This window comes from Chroicocephalus ridibundus, chromosome 4, assembly GCF_963924245.1.
Source record: "Chroicocephalus ridibundus chromosome 4, bChrRid1.1, whole genome shotgun sequence".
Taxonomy (NCBI): domain Eukaryota; kingdom Metazoa; phylum Chordata; class Aves; order Charadriiformes; family Laridae; genus Chroicocephalus; species Chroicocephalus ridibundus.
In genome coordinates, this window is record NC_086287.1 from 90,175,444 (window position 1) to 90,193,040 (window position 17,597).

The following is a 17,597-nucleotide window of genomic DNA, read 5'->3' on the forward strand; positions in this document are numbered from 1 at the left end:
TTAGTTTCGGCTGGGTGATCTGAAGCACTGGTAGAAACTAATGATTCTGTTTGTAACTTTTATTTATTGCAGGCTGCAAACAGTTACCTGAGGGATCAGTGGTTCCATTCTTTGCAGTGGAAGGTAAGTTCTGCACTTCATTGTCTTCTTTGTCTGCCTCTAAGAATACTTTTTAGCATTCCCTATTCCTTCACTGTAAAAGCCCTCAATGGGTAAAGTATTTTTCTTACAGAAACCCTAAATCAGAACATGTATGCAGTTTCAACTTGTTCGTATTGTGACTGAAGTGGGTAAATTAACTTGTTACGTAGGCCAGCTTTATCAGCATGTGTGACTGGCTTCGAAAAGTAGATAGCCAGTAAATTCACATTTAAACAGTAGAGAGATTGGATGGTTTCGGTTTTGCACGATGAGACTACAGCCTAATCATATGCTCTGGACTCTTGGGCTATTTGGGTTTTTTGTTTGTTTGTTTGTTTCTTTTTCTGAGAAACTAGGGAGAAAAGCTGTCTTTTAGAGCTGCTTATTTTAAGTAGCACCAATCTGTTATGCATCAGCCTGTGTCTATGCTTTAGGATGATTTGGATTTAAAGGCAGTTTCCATTTCAGAGGTCTCAAGCCCTTTCTCATTTTCAGTGGGCCCTGAGTAGGGGAAGTGGATCACAGCGACAACATTGTCTCTCAAAAGCAGCACATTCCTCGTCAAAAACTGTAGCTGCTGACCTTTGGATGGAATCTGTACGGATCTTTGCAGCTGGAAACAAGTTTTGGCCAGATGCTGAATATGGTTGTCCTCTCTTGTCTTGCGGTGGGAAATACAAGCGGTAGCTTTTCAGCTCAGGACTTGTTTTCGGCAGGGTTTCAGTGAAGTCAGCCAGGTTGGCTGTGGAGCTAATCAAGATTTCAGCCTGCTGACAGCAACCACATGTGAAAATATAAGGAAGTCCCTCCCACCAAACTGGTTTTTTTGTAGGTGTGTTTGATAGTTGCAAAATAGCCGTGTGGCAAAACGACAGTGTTGGTGTGCTTTGTGTGGCCATCAGCATCTGGCAGAACCGTATTCTGAGCAGATACAGGTTCTTATCAGTAGGAGCCAAGTGTTGAGATCTCCTTTTCCAGACCACTGGCATATTCTCCAGCCTGTTACCCTGATTGCCTAAATAAGCGTGGGACAGTAGTGCTGATAGCAGAAGGCTAAGCTGTGGTGTGGCACTTTATTTTGGCCTCTTGACAGTATCATTAACACAATGCCTAGCCAGTCTTGCTTTCTTTGCTGCTCCTGAGGATAAAAAAGAGCTTAAAGCCTGCAGTGGCTTTAAGCCACTCTCTCCATGTGGCTGTTATTTTCCCTCCTTCTTTGGCAGGCAAGGATGATCAGAGAAAGTGTGGACAGAAATGATGATGGAATTTCTTTTACTTCTTTTCCCCCAACCAGGATGGCTGTGGTACTAATGTGCTGGTGGCATATGCCCACTTTGCTCCTGCAGTGAGGGCAAAATCAGGGTCGGAGGTGCAACTCTGAAAAAGAAGTAAGCAGTGGTAAAGATGCAGCCTGGCCCCACCACCACCCACCCCATCAATTAAATTTTACATATATATATATATAAAGCCTAGACAGAGTAACCTGGCTTGCTCACATGCCTTTGGTCGTGGAGAGGGAGCTTTGCTCTGTGGGAGTTGTTTTTAAAGGAGTATTTCTTAAACTTTCCAATGCTTCTGACCAAGCCTCTCATTTTGGGAAACTCTGAGTAATTTAACTTGTTGCAAAGTAGAATTTATTTTTGCTTCCTTGCTTCCCTCCCCACCCCCATTAAGTTTGTTTTTGAAAAACAAGTGAAACATTATCTTGATTTGAAAGACCTTCCCTTTACCAAGAATAGCAAGTAGCTTTTTCCCATAAGAACAGTGACAGGGTTTAGTCACTGCCCAGGTACTTTACAATAACAAATTCCTCTTTGCTAAAATGGAGATAGTTTTGATGGGGTTTGTTGCTTAATAGTTCAGAGGAAGAACACCTGGTAACTTTCTGCTCTTTACTTTGGTTGATATTTGGCAGGTTTAAGTGAGATCACAACAGAACTAAGAGGCAAGATGAGCGGTGTATCCAGGAGAGCGTAGGAGTGCAGTTATGTGGTCTACCTTGGTGAAGTTTATCACTTCACTAGCACCGTAGCCTAAGACTTTAAGAGCCAGGTGCCAAGGTTCATCTCACTCCATAATTTGTATGGTTTGATGATTAAGCAGGTAGTGAGGGAACCCACAGAAAAACAGGAAGCCTATTCTTCTGGAATGGGTCATTTACACAAAGAACCAGCTGGCAGCGAGATCGCCGCAGCTGTATTATAATTGGGTGGTTGTGCTGATGAATGATATATTTGTCCAGTGGTCTTACAAATAATAGGTCAAAACATTTCTGTGGGCATGTAGAACACAGATGCAAACTGGTGCAGATAGCTGAAGCAGTTATTTGGGGGAAAACATTCAACAGAGATGAGCTTCCTATTGTTTGTACTTGTGTGGTGGAAGCATTTAGGGGGGTCCGGCCGAACCCAGAGCGCCACTGTACTAGGCACTAGATGTGGGTGGAGCAGAAGACCTTCACTTCCCCTGCCCTGCCCAAACAAGGCTGGAGGAACCCCTTTTACAGATGGCAAACCGATATTCTGAGCGTTTCCAGCAGTGGGGGTTGCCCCCTTTGATCTTAGAACAGGAATACTTATATTACAGTTGTGGGAGCAGCTCCACATTCTGTCGGTGTCCTTCTGGCTCCTTTTTCCTGTGCTTCGAGCCTTGGGGATCAGATGCTGCATGTGGTCTGAGCTACCTGGAAAATGGCTGGGTCCAGTGAATAGCTGTGGTGTTAAATGTTTGGGGAAGCTCTTTAGGATCAGGCATGTACTGGTTATTCTTTGGTCTTGTATGAGGGTGCTAAGGTCTGTGAGGCCTTTTATGTGGTGCAGTTTTGAGGATTAATACGCTGTGGGAATTCAATTTGCCAGCCAGCACCCTGGAAATAACTTTTGTTCTGGAGACAAACATTGAAATACAAATCAAGAATAATTTCTTTCTGCAGCGCAGAGAATAATAAAAGAGATGCTACAGATAAATAGAAAGAAAAGAAAACGCAACACATAATTATCCCATGTTTTAGATCCAGCTCCAAGAGGTTTTATGTGTCATCCAACTAACTAGCTGTCAAGATGCTTACATAGCTTTTTAGATGCGACTTCCTCCTTGAATACAGTGCTTATTGAAGAGAGCATGGATGTAGGCATAGACTGTTCCTTATGTAGACATTTTCTCTTTGGGTTTTCCATTTCAAACTCTCCCACTAAGGGCTGGATACCCTCCCACTAAGGTTACTTATAATTCCTCATTTAATCTGCATATCAGCATGTATCACAACTCCTAAAGGATTATTGGCCACCTCAGCCTATTTTTAGAAATCCTGATTTCCTTCGGGTTATAGCTAAGCCAAACTGTCTTTGTCCAGAGAATAAACAGAACATGTTAACAACTGTCCAGATCCTCAAACATAAACAAATCATTAATCCATTGTGTAAGAAACGTTCCTTTCAACCAGGGAGGTTGGATTGAAACCACGATATGTAATCTTTGGTATTTGGAAGCCGATAAGTCATAACGGTGTATCAATAAAGATAACAACACTTTCTGTGAGTATATAGGAGAATAACACATGCAGTTCATTGCCCTTTCTGGACCTGGGCTAGATACAGCGGTAACCAACCCCTCCTGCAGGGGGTGAATGCAGATAAGCTTGCCTTTGAGGGGTGCTGTGACTAGTCATTTTGGGATTCACACAAATAAGGAAATATGTACCCTTGGCATTTTCCCAGACGGGATCCATCTACTGTGTTGCTTGTTTATATCTTGCCATCTTTGGGCTGAGGACTTTCTGTGTGCCTAGCACGTAGCGGTACCATGCTCTGTAGAAAACGCTGAACCCCACTACACCACGTGCTTAAAGTGTCAGTCATTAAAAGACCCGCTTGACTAATTTGATACCATGTTGAACTTGAATTAAAAAAGACATAAATGAGGTCTTCTCCTGCGGTCTTTAGTCTTCTCTTGTCACACGGAGTACAGGTATTAGATTTACATTTGTTGGGGGGAGTACAGCTGAAGGTTACACAGGGCAGGTTGCATTTTTAGCATGCTCAACAGTAAACTCTGAACACCGCCCTCATTGTGGGCTGTGGGTTGCTTGTGTTTTCTAGTTAGCTGAAACATGCAGCAATGAAACATGTCAGTTGACGGCCTTTGGGGGAATGTCCTGAATTGACACAATACAGAAAGAACAGACCTAAGTCTGCAGTAAAGCGTGAAGCATGACTCAGGCGGAGCTTTGTGCACCGCTGACCTGGATCTTCTAGAAAGGCTTGTCTATACCGTGTCTTTCCTACTGATGCTATTAACTAGACCTCAGCTGTCCCCTGATGAGTAGTACTGTTTGGTTATGGGTCTTACCCATCTGTTATAGCATGGACAGTGCAAATGTGTTAATTGTAGAATTGTTTAGGCTGGAAGGGACCTTTGAACATCATCTGGTCCTCTCCTCACCCACGCTGCCCTTTTCCTCACTCAGTGCAGGCTATACTCTGAAGTTGTACGGGGCTGCCGAGAGCCTGTACGGCCGAGCTGTGAAGCCCAGACCAGGCAGAGCATTCGCGTGTGGTCTCACCAGTGCTGAGCGGAGGGGAGCCGTCACCTCCCCCAGCCTGCTGTCGGTGCTCCTGCGGCCCAGTGTGCGTACGCACCCCTGACTTGCATCACCTTTGTTTTAAAATTCGTTTTCTATGCAGACACCATGTTTTGATTCCCATGAATTGGGAAACTGGAACAACGCTGTCATTTGGGATTTGAAAACATTTTGCATTGAATGTTAAAACAAGAGATGTTGGCCTTCGTTCAAAAACTTTAATTTTGGATTAATACTTCCCTGGTTCTCGTAGGGAATATTGTATCAGTGTCTTCAGGAAATAGATACTTCCATGCGCAAGCAGCCCTATTAATTGCAAAGGGATTCACTGTCATATAATGTCATGCTTGATCTGAGTGACAATACGCTTTCTGGTCTTTACTGTGTCCAGGTCTATGAATTGCTTGTCCATTAGTAACGAATATTTTTTTATACAATAGCTGTGGGTGAGTATCAGTTTTTGTATCTAACAGTGAAAGTTCAGAGGGAGTTATTTTTCTGTGCTTCAAAACTGCAAAAAATTAAGTTGAGAGAAACTGTTCTCAAAAGTGTGGTAAAACCTTCCTTGTGTAAAGCACCTTTACAGTTTTGTCACCATGGTAATGATTAAAAATAGTGCTGATACAGGAGTGGGGTTTATATAGAATTTAAATGATGACATTAAAGAAATTTATAGCCTTAAATCTCGGTAAATCATGCCTTAAAACTATGAGATTGGGAAAAAATCACATTGGTTGTGGTTAAAAAGGCCCATGTCTGTCATTTGTATTTAATCACCTGATTTATGATCTGAGAGGGGAAGCTTTGATACCCTGTGACAATTCAATAGCCCTGTGCTGTACTGCATGGTGAAAATATTATTCAAAGACCTCAGCAGTTCTTTGGAGTGGTGTTTCCTGGACTTCAGACCCTGTCTTGGGTGCTTACACAGCACGTGCAAGTGTAATTGTCCTAGCTGTTTCTTTACTTTCTTTAGCTGAAAACCTGAGGTATTTTCACAGAACATAGAAGTTCCCATTTTCTGTTATTTTCAGGTGAAACAATAAATAATTATCATACAGTTAGGCCAAGGATGGCTTTTTTTTCTTTATATTTTTTCCTTTTCCTTTTGTGTTTGTATATGAGTCAATAATACGTTGGTGGAAGCCTAAGCTGTGGAATTAAGTTTTGCCTTTTGAAGCCTGAGGGCTTTGAAAGCATTGTGGGCTTTGACAACACACGAGTTTTGGAGGAGCAAGTTTCTTGCTTTGATGGATAAAAGGCAGGCAGGCGACAGGTTTTTGGTTGGTGGTTTTACTCTTCCCGTGGAATGCATGGGTACCAGTTGTGGGAGAAAATGAACCGGTTTTTAGGATAGCCAGAGCCTCTGCCGAGGAGGACTCTGAGCATCCTGATGGAGTTTCAGACTGGACTTAAGACTCCGTAGGGAACACATGCAGGGTCCAAGTGGTGCGTTAATGGATTTGTGTTGCCAAGAAGAGAAGCTGGTACCAGTTAAAGCTTTCTGGTGAACATAGTGGGACTAAAAATATATATTGCCTTTTTTCAGTTCCTGATGCCCCCTCTCATTTGGTTGATGTGTGCTGCCAAGATTTGTTCTTCTTTTGTATTTGAAAGGTGACGTGAAGTGCGGCGGTGTCTGCCTGCGTGAGGCTGTGTAGTGACATCCCCTTGCTCTTTATGTGGTGATTGATAGTACTGCCAAGTCTATAGTCTAAACAACCTCATTGCAAATTCAGGAGCTACATCATGGAAATCTCATCATACTTACAGAATTCTATTTCCATAATGTTTATTTTTTGTAGTTAAGTATTCTCCTCTACAATTTTTTTTTTTTTGCTTAAGACATCCTCATGCGCACGTGAAGTCCATTGACTCCCTCATTTTCCCCATGTGAGTTTGGCAGTCTGAAGCTATCTGTTATCAGGAGTCACTTGAAAAATCTTGGCCTTGTTTTCTGTTTCTGAGATGTCATTTTGCTAGAGGTAACTTGTGCTGTCACAGCAGAAAGGCATTGATCTCACTTTGGGAAGTGGAAATTAATAGATGAAAAACAGACAAGATGTTGACAGAACTGGATCTAGACAGAAAGTTTTTTCTTTTATTTTTTTATGAATCATTTGTGATGTTTTAAGAACTGGAGCAGGTAGAGCGGTTAGGTTTTTTACTGCTTTTCATTAGGAAAATACCTTACTCTTTCTGGGGGCCATTGGAGTGGGTTATTCCCATAAGCTACATCTGCAGCGGCAGCTGATTGCTGTCTGTGCTGTGCCTTGGCTTAACATGAATCAGTTTAGATCTGGGAGCTGTGTGTCTGTGTCAGCACAGCACTTTGTCCAACCAAAAGAGGCTCTCGGCAACACGCTGAGATGCCAGCCTGGATCCGAGCTGCTGCTCTGAGCTGCTCTGCACTCATCCAGCCGTACGCACGCACGGTTTGTATACCCGTAGCTACCTCCTGCATTGCCAAAACAGGCTTTTTTAAGGAGACAGAACTCAAGCCAATTAATGGCCTAGTGGTGAAATCTGAGTAGAAACTAGATAGTTATTTTATATCTTGCTTTAGCTAAGTCAGGACCAGCTCTAAATTTTCCCCTCTAGACTTGGATGCTATCCTATTCAAACTAATATTAGGTCTGAAGATAGAGGGGTGTCAAAAACAGCTGAATAAACAGGTCAGCTTGTTATTGTGTACTTAGGTCTCGGCTCTGAAGAGGAGAAAATATAATTGCTGGAGTATGTTGCTTCTGAGGAATGCTGAGCTGCTGGCCAAGAGGGATCCTCGGTTTTTGTCCTGGTGAATTGCTCCTCCGCGTTATTCCAGGGCTGACCTTATGACTAATTCTTTGCAATTCAGAACTTCCAGGTCATGGTGACCACTAGTTTAACCAAATTACAACTTCTCCTCTATAGCTGTCATAATATAGAGCTGCACCAAAACTAGTCTCTCCTTCAAATTCCTAGCTGCAGAAAAAACTGTTTTTAGGAGATCTCTTATGAAGACAGGACAAGACTCTCTTTCCCAGGAGTGTAATTATCCTCCTTGCACGATGCATGGGGTGTGAAAGCCTGACTCTGGGAGTTGACGCATGCTAAGTGCCTTGTTAAGCTGCTGTCTTGGGGCCCAATTCTGCATTATGGATGTTACGAGGACTCTCCATGTCAGAAGACCTACATGAGCCTGAAGGAGCAAAGGGGATGTAGGTGTTGTTTTAAATGTCTCTTTCCTTTCTTGCACAGCTTTGTCGTTAGGTTTATTTCTTCCAATATAAGTAGTGTGTTGAGTGCATCGTAGTATACATAATGTGATAGAGTAAAACGGCTGCTGATATCCACAAAACCCCCTGAAACGGTGTGTTGCCAGTGTCACAGCCTGCATCATCTGCCCTAGCTCTTGCTAGAAGTCACATGTTGAGCTTGTCTGTCACACCTCTTTGTCTTTTTTCCCAGAACAGTGATTGTTTCAAAATTAGAAAAAAGTATCAGAAAACAATGCTAGTAAAAGTATGCCCTTCATTCCCCTGTCCCTGTCTTCACTTAGAAGCCATTGCATCACAGCTATTTACCATAGCCCAGTCTCCAGTGCTCTTTACTGTAGTATTTAAGATGAGAATACTAGATTAGGCTGTGTGACCAGAGGCAAGATCCATCAAAGACAACGGGGTTGTTGTGAGTGACTTACCTGCGTCAGACCATTTCTGAACACCAGGCGGGCAGTGGTTTTGGTAGCACCCCAGCGATCTCTCATCCTCTGTGATGAAGCTGGCCTTGGGGTCAGGATCAGAAAACTGAACGCTGGTGAGACTTCATTCAGTCTTGCATGTCACACAGCCTTTGTACAAAGGAGAAAGAAAACAAGCAAATTGCAGAGATTCAGTGGCATTTTGGTAGGCTAAAGAGTTGCAGGAGGTTTGGGGTTTTGTGCTGATGTGGCGCGATAAAATGCAATATAAAAACATGGAACAAAGTGATGGGACTGATTCAGATGCAAATGCTGCTCTGAGATCTGGCATCTCCCTGTGAGAAACTGGAAAATTCAGAGCTCCAAAGCCCAGCGATCTGAAGACAGAAATACCCTGCTTTTCTGAAGTCCCTTTTAAGATGCTTGCAAGCATCACATCAGTATCCAGTGTCTGTGCTCTCTCTAACGCTCTGCAGCAACTTTCTGACACAAACATGTTCCTCGAGCCGTGCACATGTCTCCTGCTGACGACATTGATGATGCAGGTGCACAAGAGAGAGAAGCCAATTTCAAAGCCATTTATGGTCTTGAAGTGCTAGAAACTCAGCAAAATAATACATTTGCCAAGGAGGAGAAAGTGAAACAGGTGGGTAAACATCCATTTGGAGGGTTTTGCTGACTGGTGAGAGGGGAGGGGGGGCAGGAAAAGCCGAGGGTGCCCGCTGCTAGCAATGGAGAGTAATAGGGAAAAGGGATGACGTGGCATTTTAATCCAGTTTGCATATCTGTGAAGAAATAATTCCTTCGTGTGCTACTCAGTGCTGCCTGAGCTTTCTGGCATTTCCCAGAAAATGGAAGGGGGATGGATTATCTTTCAGAGATTATCTTTTGTTAGCAGTTACTACAATGTGTAGCATTACTAGCTGCTTAATCCCAGTTGGAGGTGGTTTCTCAGGTGGCAAGTTCTTCCGATCAGAGTTCTTACGTGCCTGAAATTACTGGCATATGTTTTGCAGCCTTTCAGATGAGGTGGCATCCTGTTTTCCTGGTGATGACCAGCTTCTCGTGCCGGAGTGGAAACTGAAGGTTGTAGTGTCAGAGCTGGGGGGGTTCCGCACAGCAGGTACTCTGCCTGGCTATTCTCCACGGTGGCCTTGCGCACAGCTTTTTCTTTGGCAGACCTGGTCAAAGTGCAGTGACGATAAGATTGTGCATGTTCTTTTTTTTCCTACACACTATCTGTTCTCTGCAGTGGCGAAGTCGTGTATTCCCACCGCAGGCTGAGAGCTGGTGGATGTCAAGGGCTAGGCTCCACAGACACAGGCATCATGTGGGGAATATAAAGTGCCTGAATGTAAAGGTATTAGGAATCTGGATCAGTTCAGCTTGGTGTCAGAGGCATTCTGTAATGCAGTCAGTAATGGTAGGTCTCTGCACGGAGAAGCACGCAGCAAGGACCGCACATAGGTGGCAGTTAATGTCACAGTGCTTTGTGTCTTCTGCTTTCTGTATGATGCACGCTAAATGCCACAGTCATACAGTGTCTGCTATAGTTTATTTATTTAATACTACTCCCCCCTCCCTGCCCATAACTGCAGTGCAGTTAGTCCACTGAAGGTTTTGGACAGTGTGGAGTGTATATGGTACACATATTCCTGTTTTTCATCTAGTAGTCTGCTCTTTTTTTTTTTTTTTTTTTTTTCTTTAAATGGAACATGATTTTGCTGACTCCAGCTCATACTGCATAATCTCAAATACAGGAGCACGTCAGACTTGAACCCCTCTGGAAACTGTGGGTTGTGCCAGAACACCGAGATCACGATGTCCAGACAGTGTCCGTGTTGAACATTTGCTGTTCTGGAGAAAAGGGCCAAAAATGCTGCAGCAGGCAGCAGTGAGGTCCTGCAAGAGGAGGAGGTAGTTATGCCTAAACATGTTTGAAACCTTCCCTCTGATGATGAGTCAGAGGCTGTTAAAGTGCTGTAGATCAAGCAGGGTGTCTGGCTCCTGCCCTAATTGTGTGGGTCCGGCAACCTCTATGTGATGGTTTTTCTCACTCATTCTGCATAAGAGTTTAAAGCAACTCAGGAGGGTTTGTAAACCGTCCCGTCCCCCCGCCCCAGCCTGCAGTTAGGGCAGATCTTTCCTGTACATTTGGGACAGCTGCGTTGTTCAACTGTGTTGAGGTTGTTGACGTTTTTCCTGCTGCCCAATATCGGGAAGAAAAGGTATTTTGTGACTTTCGCTTAAAAAAAACCAGAACAAAACACCCAAGTGCCCATGGACAACATATTTTAAAATATTTATTCTTCTGGGGAGATGTTACGTGGGATTTGCAACCCAAGATCGCAGCTGTGTCTCTACCAATGCTTTTTGCGAGTAAGGAGTGGCTTGTGCTTCTGCTAGAAACGTAACTGCAGTCATAGTGAAATTCCGCATAGCCAAAGCAACATTAAAAACAAACCCCAGCTTGGCTCCGACACGAAAAATACGGAACAGCAGTTGCTGTGTGCAGGATGAAAGCTGATGTTTTGCCAACCTGAAGTGTAAAGCTGGTGCTGGAACTGTGGCCTGAAGAATGGGAGTGTTTGCCAAAAGGAAATGGAAGCAGGGATGGAGGGTTTCAGGGAATGCATCAAAGTCGGCCGTGCCAAAAAATGTCTCCCCTGTGGACAGGTCTGATTACGAGAGTAACCGCATTAGCCCATGCAAAGTGCAGCTGGAGCCACAGTTGGCCTTTTGCGTTCTCTAGCTGGGGAAATGGCATCTCGAATGCACAGCGAAGGCAGAGCTGGGTTTGGATCGGCCAGCTGTGCTCCTACATCTTTGTGACTGAAGGGCTGTGTGCAGGGATTTGAGAGAAAGGCAAGACACTAAGCAAAAACAAAGCCCAGTTTCTCTGCTTGGTAGTGAGAAGGTCTACCAAAGACAACTTCTCCCCTCCCTCCTTAGGGGGCTAGAAGGAAGGGACCATTTTTGAGTTGCTTTCAGTTTTTGGAGCCACACATACTCTATTTGCATGCAGGTTTGTCTTCAGTGGGGCCCGTAAATTTAAATCTGCTTGCCCAGTGTTTTTGAGTTGTTTTGTTTTTGGTTTTTTTTTTGTTTTTTTTTTTTTTTTTCCCTTGGATAAAATATCCTTCCCTTATTGTCCTCTTGTCCCCCCGTGTTGCTGAAGGATATCTGCAGTAGTCTTGTGCACATTGGAGAGCAGAAGCCCAGAAGGATGGTCAGCCAGGTGACAGCTGTGGCAAAGGAGGCAGAGATACGTGTATGTAGATATATAATATGCCTCGGGAGCAAGGTCCTCATGGCATTAATGTTGCAGCTGCCCAGTGTTGTGCTGGGAGGTGAGTGAGGAGGCTGCCCTGTGAGCCCCCTGGTCCCACTTCCACTTCGCACTTCTCTTGACCCAAACAGAAATGTGTTTCGTCCTTATTTCGTCCTTTTAAAATTCTGTTTATTTCAGCATTCTTTTACTTTGCAGTGGTACTGTCCCAGTGGTATCTGATCAAAGGACAAACTGCGCCAGTGGGAAGTATCTGTGCGGTTGTTCCAGGTTGTGCGTTAGTAACAGCAGAACCCACGTCACCGCTGCTGAACCTATTGAACTCTGTCAGCTTTGAAACGGCCTGATCTGAGTGTTTGGGGGTTCTTGCCTGGGTCAGCTGAGGTCTGGAGCAAGATGGTAGACACTGGTGGGGGGAAAAAAATAGGTGAACGAATGTAGACTGAAAAAAGGGGTGGGGGAAGATGTTGTGATGAGGAAACAGAGCAACAGGTTATCGACATTCAACTTGCTTGCCATGGCCTCAGTGCATGTTGGTGGTGCTTTTACTTAGGGGTGCCCTGATCTAGCAATTGGCCTGGAGGCCTGAGGATTGGAAGACCTCAGTTCTGCTTGGGTCCTAACTTGTCATATGACCTCAAGGAAGTCACTTTGGTTTTCTTGCTGTTTTTCCTTCTTGCCTGTAATCATCAAGACGGTGAGCTGCTCAGGGCAGAGACTGTCGCTTGATATATTTACTGAGGGCATAGATTCATGGGTGCCAATCTCAGTGCAATGAACAATGGCGATTTCGTCCGGGTCATTTTTATATGAATTGGCAAAAAATGAAGTGTTACGTAGACCTTAACTCAGTGAGAACCAGGAAGTGTCTAGCTTATAACATTTCCCTCCAGTTCTTTGGCCTGTGGCAAGTGAGCCTCAACCAAGGCAATGTCATTCAGAGAGGCAATCGAAGCAGGCAAGTTGATGCACTTCTGCATTTAGCACTGGGTAGAATGAAAAGTGCAGAAAATACCTTGACCTGAAAAGATGTTAGAGTGCAAAAGTTTGCTGCTGCTGTTTTGCAGTTATTTTAGAGAGCAGCACATTAGCCTTTTTGTGCAAAACCTTCAGAAGGTCGCGAAGAGTTTGATGACTGTAGCATGAGCAGTCTGAAGGCCCTGATTTGGAAGAGTATCTATAATCTCACCCCAGCCCTTTGCCTGGAATAGGACTTTTTATAGACTTATTTTTTTCAGGTAAGTTGCTTTTTTTTCCTTCATATTGGTAAATGTTGCAAGTGGGGACTTAGTTCAGAAGGCTTTCAGTGGATCCACCTAATGATTTAAGCCCATCTCTGGCTATTGGGGGAACTTCTGTTAGCAACAAGTTGTTATTTTTCAGAATACCGTGAAGTAAGTGATGCCTGCTAATGTTAAAAGCAGAATATAGATCTAGCTGAGTTCTGAGGATGCCATGTTTTCATGGAGGTAACAAGTTAATAGACAAAATGCCAGTAGGTGGTGCTCAAGAATACATGGTACAGCTCCTGGGCTTTGTCGGACAAGCCAAACAAGAGTGCTGAACATCACAAGCAACTCTTCCTTTTTCTTGTTACCCAGTGTTTTAACAAAACGTTCTGCTGTGGTGGAGAAAACCATTCTGGTGTCTGCTCTCTGTGGGTTTTTTTCCCCCTCTGTGCGTTTGCATCTAGCAAGAGGCACCCCCGTTTTACACAAGTGCCGTCAACATTAAACTGTAACACTAGCTTGGCTCAGCCATGCCCGCAATGAGCTGGGGAGGACCTCTGTGCGGGAGGTTGACCTTTTCCCTTTTGCTGGAACTGCCCTCGTTGCTCAGCAAGAAATAAACAATTGCTGGCACACGCAACCCTCAAACTCAGTGTATGTTCCTGCAGTAGCTCTAGCTTCTCCAGTAAAGAAGCGAATAGTTGCGTGTTGTTGCGTGGTAAGGGGCTGAAAAGCAGAGCGCTAGAATTTGGCAGGCTGTTCTGGGTTAGAGTTGGCAATGAATTTTTTCAATGTGATGAAGATGGTGTTTGCTGATGGGCAGACAGGTTCCCAAGAGTACAGAATGTTTCCTGGCCGCCAGGAGCAAAGCAGGGATGAAATTTGGTCATCAAGAAGGTGAACTTGGTCTTGCCCTTTTTGGATCAGGTGCACTGGCTGCTTTAAGATGTTTCTAACATGAGAGGTCTTGCTAAGGCTGAAAAAGGCAGTTGTTCCATGCCTTCAGATTTCATCCATTGTTCTTAGATGTCAACTACATCAGTATTGTCATTCTTGTCCAAGGAAGTGGTGTATAAGCAAGGGCTGCAGGATGAGATCATTATGGGATACAAAAACATATGATGTTACTTAAAAAAGCTGAAGTTTCCCAGACTCTCCCGAACTTTCTGTTCACAGCAGTATTCAGGAGCTTTTGAGCATGGACGGCAACATTCACTGCTTACAGGTGGGGTGTTTTTTTCACATTTGCTTGCTTACTAACACTGGAAAAGTAATTTTTCACATGTGGACTTCAATTCCTCCTCCTCTAAAATAGGACTGAGACTTAGGTCTTTGGGTTTCTGCAAGACTTAATTAATTAGAGTGATTTGAGAATGAAGGATGCCCTGACAGTGTCACTTACTCCCCGTGCTGATGGCTACTTATTAAATTCAGTGGTTATGCTTTTAAAGTCAGCATAGCAAGATTTTGGAATGACACTAGCTGTGTTCTGGCTGGTCAGTAACTAGGAGGATCAAATTCCAAGTTGGCACGTGTTATTTTCACTCGCATAAATTGTACCAGGAGCTGCTGCTTTTAGTGAAATCCCAGTGAAACTGGATTTCCCTCCCCCGTATTTTTCTTGTACGTGCTATTAATGATGAATGTGGTGTGAGTATTTTCAGAAACCGAAGGCATCTTTTACACCTATATCCAGGGGGAACGAACTCATCACACACATTGACATGCCTGTTTGCCAGTATGGGTCTTCACCAGGCAGCTTTGCTTTTAAGCTTGTGAGTGATTGTTTCTCCTTGCTCTGGAGTCAGCGCAGGTAGAATAGAGCAGATGGCTCGGTGTTGGCTAAGTGCTTGCTGATACACAGCAAATTGCTTCTGTAACCGACTGATAGGTTTCAAGCTTTAATTGAGGCTTTCAGCAAGGCGCTCAACAGTGAAAAGCATTCTGCTGAGAAAAACAGCGGCGTAACCATGGGCAAAGGTTCAGGATAGCAGAGTTCAACCCTCTTGGGGATGGCTCCTCTAGTTATTTATTTATTTTCTGCTGCTTTCCCACCATCATTCAAGACTTCTGTAATGTCGCCTGCAGATTACGGCTCAGTCTGTCAGTGCAGCACAACCCTTTGTGCTGACATGTGAAGCAGGGACTGATAAGTTTGGATTTTCTGTTTGCGGGCGGGCTCAGCGTGTCTGCAGAGGTAGCTGTCCCCGATGCTCCCCTTGAGTCACTGTCTGCCTGGTCCGAGCAGCAGCTTTTGGAGGTCTCCCTCGCGCAGCAGGGAGTACAGCTCCTGCTGTCTTTTCTCTTATGTACGTCAGCATCGTCAGAATTTTATTTTTTAACGGTCATCTCTAAAAGGCAAAGGAAACCTCCCTTGCTTCTCCCTCCCCCCAGGAGAGAGTGGATTTGACAGCGGAAGAAAGATATTCGTGGTAGGGTTGTCTGAGCAGCGTCCTGTTGGGCAAGAGGGTTTCCTTCAGCAGCTGTCCCTTAGGCTGAAGGAGCTCTTTCCGAAATCACGTCCTAGCTTGCCCAAGTAAGGGGCAGCCCACAGCAGGCAGGGATGCAATAACCCTATGGTCTGGCTTTCGTGCTCCCCCACCCCTCCTTACTTTCTATCCAACTTTGAATTCTGCTTTGAATTTGATTTCTTCATAGTACAGGACCAAGGAATAAATTTCAGCATGGAAAATGTATCTGCTGAGCTAGATTTGTTTAGTGTCCTCAATTAGTCAGAAAGGAGTTGCTTCAAGTTACAAAGCTGGCTGGTTGGCTTTGAAGTTTAGATTTTATTTGGTGCTGGAGTGGGTCTAACAAAAAGACCCTAAAAAAAAAAAAAAGGCACTACATGAATAAGAGAAACTAAACTCCATGATTCAAGTTTCTCAAAGAGTCAAGAAATCTGTGATGATGGTAGAAGTAGTGCTGGTATCTTAAAACACTGGTGGACCCTCTCTGCCCCAAGGAGCTCAGAAGTACAAAGATTTTTGCTCACTTTGGAAATCTGAAACACGTTTGATAGTGTCCGCAGCATGTGTTTTTATGTTTCTTTAGCTTTTCAGTGGCTTAAAATACACTGAAAGTGTCAACTACTGCCAGCGTGCTTTTGTACTTCCATGAATTTAATTAAAAAGATAATTGGATTGCTTTATCAGCCTTTACATGTTAGCCCAGTGCCACCCTCTTCTCCCCCCCTCTAACAACGTTGACAAACGCAAGGCATCTGAAAGCTGTATTTTTCTATATTGTTCTCTTCTCCCGTGTTTCAGATAGGGCACAGAAGTGACTATTTCTGTTGAGCATTAGATCTGCTGCCGTGTTGGGAAGGAAGTGGCTGATAAGCAGAGAGACGGCCTGTTCAGATGGTTCCCGCAGGGGCTGTCCTGTGCCAGCGGAGGGGGAAATGCCGCGTAGCGGCAAAGCTCCAAAACAAAACAAAATAAAGCACACCGACCCTTTGCAAAGTCCTTTGCCTTTATTACACTGATGATGTATAGCGCAAAACGTGCAGCTGAATCTGCAAGCTGCGTGACATGGGCACTTCTTGTGATTTCCCTGAAAATGCTGCCAAGGGATGCAAGATCCATTTTTAGTGCAAAGCACTGATGTTTTCATGTAAACAGAGAAGTGCCCAGCCTGTGTCCTTTAATAAACCTGAGGATGTATCCAGACTTCTTGACATCCCTTTGACCAGGGGACCAGATTCGCACAGAGAGAGGAGCGGAAGGGCATGTGAACTAAACAAAATGCTGCGGTCCTGGTGGTTGCTCTCCGCCAGCCAGCTCCTTCCTGGCCGGCTCCGTGGCCGTGCGGTGCCTCTGGCGCTGCCTCCAGCCCTGCCTGCTTTGGCAAGCCTCTCCTCGTTCTACTGCGCGCTTCGTGTCCTCGTCAGGAGTGGCGTTTTAACGCTCGTCATCATTTCCTTGAACTTCTAGAGTTTCATCAAGCTACCCCTGGGAATTTGGGAGGGTGGGTTTTCTTTAAAGAATACTATTTATAATACAAAGCAGCTTCTGTTCCAGTCATTTGTGGCAACATGGCTGACGAGGAGGTAAGAGTTGTCTTTTGCTTATCTAGCTGGTCTGTGGATGGGGCAGTTGGTGAAGTAGCTTGGGCACGGCCAGAAGAAATGCAGGGGCATGCAGAGGAGTGGGGCAGATGGGGGTAGGCAGTCAGGAATGTCTTTCTTGAGAGTGGAAATGCTGTTGTGTGGAAGACTTTACAAGTGAGTTTCTGGTACAACTGGAGGGTGACAGGATGACTTTGCAGGATCCTTCAAGATCAAAAAAAAAGCCTATGCATCTACTGGAATTTTTCACTTTGATGAAATTTATTTTAATTCATTCTGAATGTGAATTCACCAATTAGCAATGTAGAATGAAATATCTGTAGAATGGTGTTTTGATGGCTCTCTCCCCCTTTCTTAATGACTAACTCCCTTTAAAAAGGACATACAGCTTTGGAAGCAGTGCAATAGCAGGTATCTGTTATTAGCCTGGGAAATAAGGTGTTTGCAAAAGGAGATGATGGAAACAAAGATGCTTTGGAGTTTACAAAATTATTCTCAAATCAAAAAAGGGAGTCACAGTTTTTCATTGCTTCCACAGAAGAAATTGGTTTAGACATACAAGGTTTTCTTTTCCATTTACACATTTTAAGTAGAGCTTTTCATCAGAC

At 44.3% G+C, this 17,597-nt stretch overlaps 1 protein-coding gene across 1 annotated transcript in view; it reads left to right on the forward strand.

Annotated features, from left to right (window-relative positions):
• CMIP (c-Maf inducing protein) overlaps positions 1 to 17,597 on the forward strand; it is a 139,332-nt gene that overhangs the window by 82,925 nt on the left and 38,810 nt on the right. The window contains exon 3 of the mRNA XM_063334695.1: positions 73 to 123. Within this exon, the coding sequence (XP_063190765.1) occupies positions 73 to 123 (51 nt within the window). The remainder of the gene's footprint in view (positions 1 to 72; positions 124 to 17,597) is intronic.